Raw genomic sequence first — 13,434 nt, forward strand, 5'->3', positions numbered from 1 at the left:
CCCGCGCCGCTCCGGGCGCCCGGCCACCCGGCCGGGGGTCCTCGCGCCGCCTCCGCCCGCGCCCCGGGCGCCGCAGCCCGGCCGCCCCGCCGCCCGTTAGCCTACCCGAGTCCCCGCGCTCCCGGAGGCGCCCTTTGGGGGCCACCTGGGGGCCAGTCCTCGCTGGGTAAACGGAAAGGAACAAATTCGCGTGGATGAAAATAAAAATATCCTGGTGGGGGTGACAGGGAGGTGGGGTTTGCCTGCGCGCGCGTTGGACTCGGGAGAGCAACTCCGGAGCCGCGTGCGGTGTCGCCTCCCGGCCGGCCATGAACTGGCGGGAGGAGGGCGCAGGGCGCCGCGGCCGCTCGCGCCCCTAGCCCGGTGCTGCCTCGCCTTCCCGTCCCGCTCCCACCCTCGGGGAGCTTGGCGACCCTGTCTTCATCGCCCAGACGGCGCCGGGGAGCCGCGGATCTGCGCTCCGGGTCTCCGGGATGTGCGCGTCTGAGATGGGGACGCTGTGGCACCATTGGTCCCCCCTGCTCATCAGCCTGGCAGCCCTCTTCTCCAAAGGTGAGGAGACGCCGCCGCCGCCGCCTGGGGCCCCGGGACGAACTTTGCTGGGACTCAGTGTGTGGGAGGGTGTGCGTGGATGGGGGTGGCCGGGAGAGTGGGTGTGGGTGTGCGTTGGTGCGTGTGCACGCGCGCGCGTGCGGCAGCCAAGGTCCCCAGCGGCCCCTTTGCAGCAGGTGCCTCCCGGGAAGACTTGGGCGGGAGGCCCTGAGTGAGAGTGCCAAGGGCGGAAAAATAGCCCGGTCCACCTGGCAGCCTCGGGGAGGGGGTCGCGTGGAGAACCTGGAAAGGAGACGTGGGCCCTGCGAAGGCTGAGGAAGCTGTCCGAGGCAGGGATTGACATGACCTCCTGGAAAGGTTCTGGAATTTGGACTTGAGTTTTTCTGCTGGCAGGCACCCGTGAGGATATAATTCCAGAGCTCGCCTCTGTATGGGAATGCAGTTGAGTGCATCCGTCGGCTGCGACGCCTAGGAGATGGGGCCAGCTCTGGAGAAGTGGCCCTGAGTTTCTCCAAGAGAGGTTTTGGGGGCGGGCTTCTCTTCCTTTGCCTTCTGTGGCTTTTTGTCCGGGGGCAGCATCCATGAGGGTTGGGCGCAGAGTTTAAACCGTGCTTATCACCTGTGTTTCCCCAGCAGAGCCCCTGATTTGCAGCTGCCAGAAAAGCCGGGATTCCCCATCTGCTTCCCTTCTGTTAGCATCCCTCTCTGTCATTGGTACAGCAAGTTGGAATGCTCAGGACACGAATTCCTTGAAGGGAAATTATTTGATTCACACGTGAGGTTGTAGAAAGGATCAGCAATTCTTCCTGCTTACTGATCAGGACTCTTTATTTGTATGTGGTTCCTTCTCCCAAGAGCCTCTTTCCTACAGAGAGAGAGAGAGAGAGATTAGAAGAAATGTGGAGCTTTTTAGCAGTCTCCCATGTGTGTCCCCAAATCCCTGTAAACAGATTTTTGTTCTCCGGAGAAGATTTCCTAGATGAGATCGCTCTCAGAAACTTCAAAGCCAATTATCATGCACAGAGCCTTTTAATTACAGGAATTTTCTGTTCTCAGAGCCCTTCCAGCATCGCTGAGGTTACATTGCTTTAGATCTGACAATAGCCGGCTTTTGTGCTGGTGTGATTTAGGAAGAGGGTGACCCATGCCCACTCTGCTTGGCTGTCTTTTCAAGTGTGGTTTAATGGGCTCATGTCTCCTAATTATGAGTTAGAACAATTCTGAGGGCCAGCGCCTCGGGGGGTTTTGATGTGCACAAGAAGACACAAGAAAAGGTTGATGAATTTGGTGAAGCCAACCCAGGCAGACGTGAGGTTAAAAAAACCTGAATCCACAGCAACAGCAGCCCAGCAGGCTTGCCTATTGCTACGAGGCATGTTTTTTATTGGTTGTCGCTTGATTTGATAATAGAAATGGACTCCTGTGTTTTATGCTGCAGTAACAAGGTTTTACTAAGAAAGGTACAGAATAGCTTTGTAAATATGACCAAACTATTGTGTTTCCTTGGTTAGGTACTTAGTTCTCTTACTGATCTCCTCATTAGACCCGGTAGGGTTGAAAAGAAATGTATTTCCCCTGATAGTCTCTTGAACTTTTTCAAGTGGAAACACTGAAAATGTCTTTAAAATGAGAAACTCTGATGTGAAGGTCTTGGCTTGTGGAAAGATGCCATAAGCCCAGCCTATGGCATATTTTGAGCTGAATACCCCTAAAACCATTCTGTCCTATAAAATTTCCTGGTGCGGATAATAATGGTGTTTTAAATGCAGGGACCGTGCAGTTCTTTTTCCATTAGGTTCAAGTCACTTTGCGCTCTCAGATCCTCTGACTGCCTCATAGTTCTGAACCAGCTTGAAATCCAAGATGGACTGTATTTCAGAGGATTTTGATTGGAAGAAAACATATGCATAGACACACACCCATCCAAAGTGCCCAGTTTATCTGGGTCCAATGGAAAGATGGAGATTATTACCAAGTACTAAGTAATGCTTTAGTATATTATTGTTTTTACTGCATTGCTCTAGTTCTTTCTAAAGATGAAGCCTTAAAGGAACAGATGTGCACATTTTAATAACAGGCTAAAGTCTTTGAACTTCACATTTGTTTAAATTTTATGCACAGGAAGTGATTGGACATAGAGCAACCTCATAGATCTTTTGAAAATCAAATAAAAATAAAATTTCATTGCTTGCACTTCTATCCCTTGGGAACTGGGAACTCTACTGTGACACAAAAAGTTTGATCAGCACTGTTGTCATAGATCTTTTGAAAATCAAATAAAAATAAAATTTCATTGCTTGCAGTTCTATCCCTTGGGGACTGGGAACTCTACTATGACACAGAAAGTTTGATCAGTACTGTTGTCAGGCGGTCCCAGCCTTTACTGGAGAATGGTCTTTATGTCAAGTCGTCAGAGGGCTTGTGTCTTAAGTTTAGGATATAATCTTACTTGAAAACTTCATGCAGATGACAGCTATGCCGGCTTGCAAATGTGGTTTACTATGTTGCTATTGGCCTCGTGGAAGGGGGCAGGGCATGGGAAGGAAAGGGGCCCAAAGACAAATTAATGAGACTGTTAAAGCAGGTTCACCTGTCGGCCACAGAGTGAGGCCAGACAAACTGAAACGTCAGAATTTGGAACAGAGAAAGGTTTATTGCAGGACCATGCAAGGAGACAGGTGGCTTCTGCCCTAAAAAGCCTCGAGCTCCCTGAAGAGTTTTGGCAAAGCGTTTTCAAAAGCCAAGTAAGGGAGGTGAGGTCATAGGGTACCTGATCAAATGGTGCACAATTCTCTGGCTGATGATGAGGGAACAGGGCGGGGTCACAGGGGTTGCCTTTATCTATCTTTAGGCTCCAGGGAGCACAGGGCTATGTGCTGTCCCGTCCTCAAGTAGTTAACATCTTCCATTTGGTGGTGGGGTTTCTTGTCTGCAAAACAACTCAGGAAATGTGCATCAAATACTACTACCTAGGTACTTCAGAGAGGAGCTAAAGCAGAGGATATGGGGAAAGGCCTGTCCCAGGAAGGTCCCAGGGGTTCCTTCTCTTACAAGACTGTGCGTGCGTTAGTCGCTCAGTCATGTCTGACTCTTAGTGACCCCATAGACTGTAGCCTGCCAGGCTCCTCTGTCTATGGAATTCTCCAGGCAAGAATACTGGAGTGGGTTGCCATTTCCTTCTTTAGAGAATCTTCCCGACCCAAGGATCGAACTCTGGTCTCCTGCGTTGCAGGCAGATTCTTTACCATCTGAGCTACTAGACTTACTAGGCTAGCGAGAGGCAAAGAGCTGGGCAGGCTTTCAATACAAAATCAGGAAGGTGGCCAGATGTAGGCTGCTTGTCATGACCCTGACCTGCATCCCCCAGAGTTGTGTTTTCTTGCAAATACCAATGAGAAGCAGACACTCAGAGGCCTGGAATCCCAGGAGAGGAGCTACTGGGGTGATGGGGCACCGTCTCCAGGCTGTGCCGGTCACGTGCTCCACCTGCATCCAGAGCAGTACAGCCAGCCTGCTGGGCAGAGGCATTGTGAGGTCACCTGCAGAGTGTTTCCACCTTGATAGCTTTCTTCTTAGGTCAGAACTGAAGTATCTGGGTGGCCAAGCATCACCTCTTATTTAGGAATATCCTCCCACATCCTATCCTTCTGGACTGGAAGGAGCTTCAGTTTACAGTGACACTTTGTCTGGGCTCTCGGGGAGGAAGACATATTCCAGGAGGGAGCGTTTTGGGGCAGGGGGCTGTGTTTGAGAGAGAGAAACTAGCCTTCATTGCTTACATTTAAACAGTGTCAAAATTAAAGGGCTAGGAAATGGGGAGACCATGAAATTTCATTTTTCCTGAATTAGAAACTTAAATGCTAAATATGATTTTATAAAAAATACTTAAATGCATAGAAAGTTAGAATGCTAAGTATTCAGATCTGCTTAATTTAATTCAGTTCTGAAAGCCAAGGGAAAATGAAAAACAAAACAAAAACTCTGAAAATACCCTATTGCAGAAGCTTACTTGTTGTTCAGTTGCTAAGTCATGTCTGACTCTTTGAGACCCCATGGACTGTGGCATGCCTAAACTTCCCAGTCCTTTAGTATCTCCCAGAGTTTGCTCAAACTCATGTCCATTGAGTCAGCGATGCCATCCAACCATCTCATCCTCTGTTGCCCCCTTCTCCTCCTGCCTTCAATCTTTCCCAGCATCAGGGTCTTTTCCAGTGAGTTGGCTCTTTACATCAGGTGGCCAAAGTATTGGAGCTTCAAATTCAACATCAGTCTTTCCAATGAATATTCAGGGTTGACTTACTTTAGGATTGACTAGTTTGATATCCTTGCTGTCCAAGGGACCCTCAAGAGTCTTCTCCAATACCATGGTTCAAAAGCATCAATTCTTTGGCACTCAGCCTTCTTTATGGTCCAGCTCTCACACCTGTACGTGATTACTGGAAAAACTGTACCTTTGACTATATGGACTTTTGACTTTTACATTTTTACACTTCTGCACTTTATCCTTGACTTTTACATTTTTAAAATTTATCTATCCATTTATACATTCACCAGTTTATTTAACCAGTCATTATCCATCCATCTATGTGTTCATCCATATATCCCTCCATTTATCCATCCTTTCATCCATGTATCCATCCATCCATCTGTTCTTTCATCTATGTAGCCACCTATCCATCCTTAAGTCTAAAAAATTTGATAATCCAAAAAAAAATTTCAAAGTGCACAGAGCCATGCAGGAACTATTTGCCAGTGTTCTGAGGACACAGGATTAGGAAGGTGTAAAGTCATTGCTCAGAGAAGGCAATGGCAACCCACTCCAGTACTCTTGCCTGGAAAATCCCATGGACAGAGGAGTCTGGTAGGCTGCAGTTCATGGGGTGGCTAAGAGTTGGACACGACTGAGCAACTTCACTTTGACTTTTTACTTTCATGCATTGGAGGAGGAAATGGCAACCCACTCCAGTGTCCTTGCCTGGAGAATCCCAGGGACGGGGGAGCCTGGTGGGCTGCTGTCTGTGGGGTCGCACAGAGCTGGACACGACTGAAGCGACTTAGCAGCAGCAGCAGCAGCAGAGTCGTTGCTGGCCATTTCTCTAGCTTGTAAAGTGCACAAATCATCCATGATTTTAAATCCTGAGCTCAAACCCCTCCCGTTCCATGTTCAGTTCCTTCTTCCTTTCCTCTTCTGCTTTTCTTGGTCCCCCCTGCTTCCTTATTTTATCACAGTAGCTGCTTTTGGAGCACCAATTGTATTATTACAGACTTTATGCTGGCCATAGGATTCCAGCAGTGAGAAGAACCCACACCGATAAGGTTACTATCCTCCCAGAACTGGCAGTGTATAGAGGAGACAGAGAAAAGTGTTTAACTATATAAAATTGTAAGACTTCTCTGGTGGTCTAGTGGTTAACACTCCGCACTCCCAGTCCTGGGGGCATGGGTTTGATCCTTGGTCTGGGACCTAAGATCCTGCGTGCTGCTTGGCACAGTCAAAAAAAAAAGTAATTATCCATTATGTAAAAATGGTATATAAAGAAATGCCAGCTTTTAACTGCAGTGTGCTAGAGGCACAGAGCAATCATCTCTGAGTACAGGTATGTTGGCCTTGAACTTCGCGCATCTGAGGAGTGGCTTAGTGTTACGGAGAGCGGGTTTATGAGAGGGAGGTGCAGACACGTACGTGGACTCCAGAGAGCAGTGTGGCTGGGCTGGAGCTTGTGGTACTGCATGAAGGGACAGGATGGCAAGGGGCCACCCTGACCAGGGGACAGGCAGCGGTCAGGTGGGGAGTGGAGGTATCCATGGCATCCAACGCTAGCCTCCTGCATTGGCAGGTGAATTCTTTACTTCTGAACCACCCAGGTGACTCTACTGGTAAAGAATCCACCTGCCAATGCAGGAGGCATAAGAGGCGTGGGCTCTGTCCCTGGGTTGGGAAGATCCCCTAGAGGAAGGCATGGCAACCCTCTCCAGTATTCTTGCCTGGAGAATCCCATGGACAGATGAGGCTAGCGGGCTATAGTCCATGGGGTTTTGAAGAGTCAGAAATGACTGAAGCGACTTAGCGCGCACTCATGAGTCACCAGGGAAAGCCCAGATGTCAGGCACAGATGAACTTTAATCAGAGGGCCTGTAAATTTCTTGTAGCTTCCTTAACATCTTACCACAAACAAGGTGACTTAAAACAACAGAACTTCGTTCTAGCATGGTTCTAGAGCCAGTAGTCCAAAATCAGTGTCCTTGGGCCAAAATCAAGGTGTTGGCTAGAGGCTTTAGGGGAGAATCTCTTGGCTCCTGGTGACTGCCTGTCGTCCTTACTTTATGGCAGCATCACTGCAATTTTCAAGGTTGCTGTCTTCCCATCTCTGTCTGTTCCATCCTCAAACCTTCTCTTTTGTGTCAAACCTCCTATGCTTCCCTCTTACATAAAGATACAAGTGATTGGATTTAGGGACCCCTGGGAATAATCTGTATTGTTTCCCATAGTACTGTAATCACATCTATGAAGACCCCCTCCCTTCCCCCTTCCCCCTAAATAAGGAACATTCACAGGTTCAAGGGATTTGCACATAGATATCTTTTGGAGGGCACTTTTTATAGGGGTAACATTTTATTTATTTATTTATTTTTTCAATTATTTTTATTAGTTGGAGGCTAATTACAGTATTGTAGTGGGTTTTGCCATACATTGACATGAATCAGCCATGGATTTACATGCGTTCCTCATCCCGATCCCCCCTCCCACCTCCCTCCCCATCCGATCCCTCTAGGTCATCCCAGTGCACCAGCCCCAAGCACTCGTCTCATGCATCCAACCTGGACTGGCGATCTGTTTCAGGGGTAACATTTTAAAACTATTTTCTGTCTCCTCTCTAAAGTTTTCAGTACCTCTAGAAGCAACATCTGTGTATTTTTCTATCTGCTTTCTCTCCAGTACTTAGTATAGTACTTTGGACCCTGCAGGGGCACAATAAGTTTTTAAGTATCCTTAGGACTGTAAATTACTGTTAAAAGAAACTTTGTGCAACAGTAAAATGGTTTGATGCTGGTTTCATTTTTTTCTCCAGTAATTCAAAGTGCCGCAGGACATACTTTGGTCGATAATAATAACAGCAGATTTTAAAGTAATTATTGCATGCCAGACACTGAGCTGAGTGATTGATGAAAATGGTTTTTGTGAATTTGCAGATAAACCCAGTGGGGTGGATTTTATTCACCCCATTTTGTAGATGCAGAAATGGAGACTCGGAGAAGTAGCATCCAAGATCTTACAACTAAAGCAGCACAGTCTGAATTCTGACGCCGAAGCGCCTCGCTGTTAGCTGTTTTACATCCTGCTCATGTTTATGTATGTTACTAAAAACGAATCCCTTTGTCAGGCAAAAATTACGTCTGGTGCTGGACTTGATAAACTTTGCGTACAGAGTGGTTTCCCTGGAATTTCAGCTCCGAGCCTTGGATGTGGTTGGCGCTCATTATTTGTTGCAGGAAATGAATAAGTGAATATCCTGTTTTTTTTTTTTAAATTTTCTCAGTCTTCATTTTTCCAACTGCAATTGGCAAAGATAGCAGAAAGGGATTAAAACATAGATTTTTAAATATAATTTTATTTATTTATTTGGCTGTGGTAGGTCTTGTTGCTGCTGCGGGCTCCTCTCTCGTTGCGGTGCGTGGGCCTCTCTGCGGTGGCCTGTCTTGCCGTGGAGCGTGGGCTCTGGGCACATGGGCTTCAGTCGCTGTGGCATGTGATCTCTAGAGCACAGGCTCAATAATTGCAGCTCCTGGGCTTAGTTGCTCCGTGGCTTGTGGGATCTTCCCAGATCAGTGGTTGAACCCGTGTCTCCTGCACTGGCAAACTCAGATTCCCCTTTGCTGAGCTACCGGGAAGCCCCTAAAACATCGATTTTAATCCCAAGGCTGTCACAGGGGTGGAGGAGGTGATCTGATGATGAGACTTGGTGTGGTTGTCTCCGAGGCCAGGATGCTGAAGCATCTTCGGTTGTGCCCCCTGAATCCCAGGATCCCATCATTCATTCATCATCTCAGCCAACACGCACGGGTCCTGATGGAGGGGAGACTGACGTGTTCTAACAAGTCTGTTCTAACAAGACTAAAACTCTGGGTGACTCAGGTGGCCCTTTAGTACTGTTGTAAAAAAAGAGGAAGAAGCGTGCAGCATGAAGGCAGACAAATATTTTTCCTGTTTCCAAAAGGAGAATGTTAGATTCTGTGAACATATGGATCGGCGAGTTTAGCTTATGATGCCAGACCACAAGCTTGAATGAGTTATGGGGAGAATATTGTGCAGGTTCTGGCAGAAGTGAGTGGTGATCACGGGAAACCAGGATGGATTTGTCATGACATGAGACCAGAGGCTCAAGATATTTTGATAGCACTTTTATCATTCATTTAAAAATCTGCTTAAAAAAAATCTATAGGGAGAATTAAGAGGAGCAGCCAACAGGTTGAAGCCAGGGTTGTATTCATTTCAATGTCAGTTTTAAGGGCCCCTTTTATTTATTAAAAAAAATTTTTTTGGTGGGTCATTTTAATTGTACTGTTTTTCAAGATTTGGCAACTTTTAAAATTTATTTAAAAAATGTATATGTCAGGGTACTGATATGTTCTTAAAATCTTTATTATTTTTTATTGAAGGATAGTTGATTTACAGTGTTGTGCCAATCTCTCTGTACGGCAAAGTGATTCAGTTATATCTGTATAGACATCTCTTTTTTATCTTCTTTTCCATTGTGGTTTATCACAAGATATTGAATATAGTTCACTGGGCTATACAAGAGAACTTTATTGTTTAATATTTTGCATTTGCTGTTCCCAAACTCCCAGCCTTTAACTCCCCCTCCTCCCCTTGGGAACCACAAGTCTGTTCTCTATGTCCGTAAGTCTGTTTCTGTTTAATAGGTTCATTTGTGTCATTTCTTAGGTTCCACATGTCAGTAACATCATATGGTACTTGTCTCTCTCTTTCTGACTTACTTCCTTTATCTCTAGGTGCGTCCATGTTGCTGCAAATGGCATCATTTCATTCTTTTTTTATGGCAGAGTAATATTCCCTTGTATATATGAACCATATCTTTATCCATTCATCTGCTGATGGACATTTAGGTTTCCATGTCTTGGCTATTATGAATAGTGTTGTTACGAACACAGGGGTTAATGTATCTTTTTGAATTATAATTTATCTGGATATGTGCCCAGGAGTGGGACTGCTGGATCATATGGTAATTCTCTTTTTAGTTTTCTGAGGAACCTGCACACTGTTTTCCATAGTGGCTGCACCAACTTTCATTCACACCAACAGTGTAGGAGGGTTTCAAGGGTTCCTTTTATACAAATGTATCACCCAATATCTCTCTCCTGTTAACTCAGAAATTAAGAGTCTATAGGGAAGGAAGGCCCTTGAACTTAAATAAATTTGTGAAATACAGTCAAAAAGAGATTAAGCACATTTTGTCAGGACAGGACAGCAGTAACCAAGGTGAAAAATAACATTTGAAAGAGTTGAAAGGGAATAAAACTTTTCTCCCTCTCTTTTTTTTTAACCAAAGCCTAGAAATGAGACTGAGATATACATTTGAAAAGACAGGAATTCACAAAGAATTTTTAGCCATTAGCGACATTGTTGTTTTCCATGTGAGAAACATAAATTCTTATGTTTTAGGGAGAGTTGCTGAGCAGACTTACTAAGTAAAGAAGGTGGAGGATAGATTTCATTTTTGTTGTTTTTGCTTCTGTGTTTGGTCAGGAAAGCAATGTTGGTAGGTTGGGGGGGATGCTTCAATTATAACACAGCTTGCTGAGGTTCTCAGATTCTGGACACAGGGACCACTGGTGGTCCAGTGGCCAAGACACCACGCTCCTAATGCAGGGGGCCTGGGTTCGATCCCTGGTTGGGGACGTAAGATCCCACATACCGTGGAATGACTAAGCCCATGAGCTCCAACTAGAGAGTCCTTGCGCTGCAGCAATCCCAGGTGCCACAATGAAGACCTGATTCAGTCAAATAAATAAAATAAATATTAAAAAAAAATCTGTCTCCTTTCCAAGTTGCTTTTCTAAGAAATCCTTCTTAGGCCTTAGTACCAGGAAAAAAAAAAGAAAAAGCTATGTTTATCCTGAGAAATAGTTTACACTTCATCCTAAGAACACCATGAATTTTCTAAGTGAATTTCCAATTGTCTGTCTTTGCTTGAACTCCTAGGAGTCTCGGAGCCAACTTCGCTATTTATAAGTCTAGGAACTTAAGAGACATATCTTGTGACTCAGCTCCAGCCTTGGCTTTATTTTATTTTCCTTATTCTGACTCTCTTGTCTGCCTCCTTGCCTACTTTTTCTATCCCAGTGCATTTATTTTTTGTATGCTGCTTCAAAGTAATCCTGACACAAGAGAGAGGTAAAAATAAATAATCTCACTCCCTGAAGATGACTGCTGCAACAGTTTGATGTCTTTCGTTTTAGTTGTTTCTCTATGAATTTTTGAAACAGTTGTGTTCACATGGTCTCTGGGACACATAATTGGTTTTTTTTTTAACTTTTTATGAGTTCATATGTTTATGTAAGCATATTTCTCATGTTTTAAAAATGTATCACAAATATATTCTTAATGTCTGTGCCATAGCTTAAAATTTTCAACTCTTGCTACACAATTATATAATTTATGGGGTTTTTTTTTTTTTGGCCATTGTGAGGAAATCATTATCTTTGTGCATAATTTTTGCTTTGAGTTACTTTCTTAGAATCACAGTAGTTAATGATGGGGCCAAAGAATATAGATAGAGATTTACTGCCAAATTCTTTTCCAGAAGGGCTCACCTTTTTGTACAGGTGTTAGCGACAGCTGAACGTGACCATCATGTTGAACCCTGTTGCCCTTAGTGGTGGTACCGTGGGTGTCTGCTGTTCCCCTACAATCTTTGCAGAGTGCCTTGGTGGCCCTGAAAAGTATTCAGAACATAGATAGAACTTATGGATGCCAGAGGGAAAGATGAGAGAAGGGATAGTTAGGGAGTTCGGGATGGACATGTACACACTGCTCTAAATGGAAAACCAACAGAGACCTACTGTAGGTAGGAACTGTGTAGCAAGGAACTCTGCTCACTGCGATGTGGCTGCCTGGATGGGAGGGGGGTTTGGGGGAGAATGGATACTTGGATATGTATGGCTGAGTCCTTTCGATGTCCACCTGAAACTATCACAACATTATTAATCAGCTATACCCCAATATAATATAAAAAGATTTCTTTGTTGTTGTTGTTTAAAAAAAGACACAACATGGAGGGAGTCACATCAAGAATGTGGCTTCTATGGGCCTGAAGATGTTTTCCTTGAAGTGTAGTCGAGCCGCCTGAGATGCTCTGTGTCTAAGGGTCACAGTCTGTGGCCAATGGGGAAGATGCAGAGTTGTTTATAGGGGCTTCTTCCTGGGATGCTTTGCTTGGAGGACCTCAGTCAACAGGTATCATGGAGGCAAACAGACTGTGGCTTCAAGGTGATGAGGGAAAATGAAAATGCATTTAGAAATGGAGTAAGAAGGATTTGATTTAGTTACCAGGGAAGATGAAGCCCCTCTAGGATGAGCTGTTTGTGAATCACCGTTATAGAACAGAATCGAAACAGCAGGTGAACATTTAAGCCCAGAATTCCTTGATTCTGGGATGTTGATAGAGTTTGAAAGGCCCCCGCTGCCTAAATACAGCAAAAAATATTCAAGTTCAGCCCCGAGATTGACCTAGTTCTCATATTTTGTCTCCAACTGGGACTGTCACTCATACTGAGCACCAAGGGCTTTGATTTATTTATCCAACAATTATTTTTTGAGGCCAAATTATAAACACAGTGAGACAGACTCTGAATACATAGCAATGAATATGAAATCAACTCTGCACTTGAAGTGAGGGAGACTGAGATGTGAACCCCTACCTGTCTCTAGTAAGCAGCTGAATGCAGATAAGGAAAAGTCATTGATAAGGTGGAGAAAGGAAGGAAAGCAGCCTTGATTTCCCCTTAAAGACCTTTAGAGTTTTTTTTTTTGGCTGTGCCATTTGGCATGTGGGATCTTACTTCCCTGACCAGGGATCAAACCCAGGCCTCCTGTAGGGGCAATGCAGAGTCTTAACCACTGGACCACAGGGGAAGTTCCTAGAGATCTCTTCTATGGGCTTTGCTGGTTCTGGTGTTGGCTGAGGTTCTCAGTTGCTGACAACAGACTGCTCCGGCAGAGATGGGTTTCCTGGATTGTGTGTGTGTGAGGGGGTGTAGATGTGCCGTGTGCACCAGGGACCCAGCAGCAGCAGCTGGCAGAGACCCCCACAACTACGGAATCAGTTTCTGCTCAGATCCCACCATTGCTGTTGCCTTTCAGCTCCTGTGGGATCTCAGGGTGACCCCGACAGAACCAAACATTCTTCTACTTTCTGACTGTAAGCAGGACTGATCTCATGTGTAGCTACTGCCTCACCTGCTCATTTTCTCCCTCCTGGGTTTCAAGTGGATGCATCTGTTCAATGGTGCCCAAGCCAGATCTGGAACCCAAGCACCCAGAGATTCCTGCCAACCTTGCTATCAAGACTCCAGTCCCTTTGGTTCAGAAAGGCTCACCAGAAGGGATCTGCAATGGGTGTGAAATGTGCCAGTCTTCAGTGTCTGCAGAAATTCTCATCTTGTTAAAACTGATTTTCATGACATTGCAAAAAGTCATGTTAAAGTATCTCAGTTGTGTTCCTTTTCTCTTCCCAAGAGGCCTGAGTAAGGAAACACAGACTTTAATGTGTGTTTCTCATGTTCATGGTCATGGTGTTGGTGAACAGGTGCTCAGTGAATGGGCTGATTCGATTTTGATTTTTCTAAACAGCCTTCTAGGAT

General features: G+C 45.3%; 1 protein-coding gene across 1 annotated transcript in view; it reads left to right on the forward strand.

Moving 5' to 3' along the window:
• Window positions 1-209: 209 nt before the first annotated feature.
• The window catches only part of TMEM132D (transmembrane protein 132D), an 836,318-nt gene continuing 823,093 nt past the window's right edge, over window positions 210-13,434 (forward strand). Inside the window, exon 1 of the mRNA XM_043488971.1 lies at window positions 210-552. Coding sequence (XP_043344906.1) covers window positions 474-552 — 79 coding nt within the window. The 5' untranslated portion in view covers window positions 210-473. The remainder of the gene's footprint in view (window positions 553-13,434) is intronic.

The sequence above is a fragment of the Cervus canadensis genome, chromosome 1 (assembly GCF_019320065.1).
Source record: "Cervus canadensis isolate Bull #8, Minnesota chromosome 1, ASM1932006v1, whole genome shotgun sequence".
Lineage (NCBI taxonomy): Eukaryota > Metazoa > Chordata > Mammalia > Artiodactyla > Cervidae > Cervus > Cervus canadensis.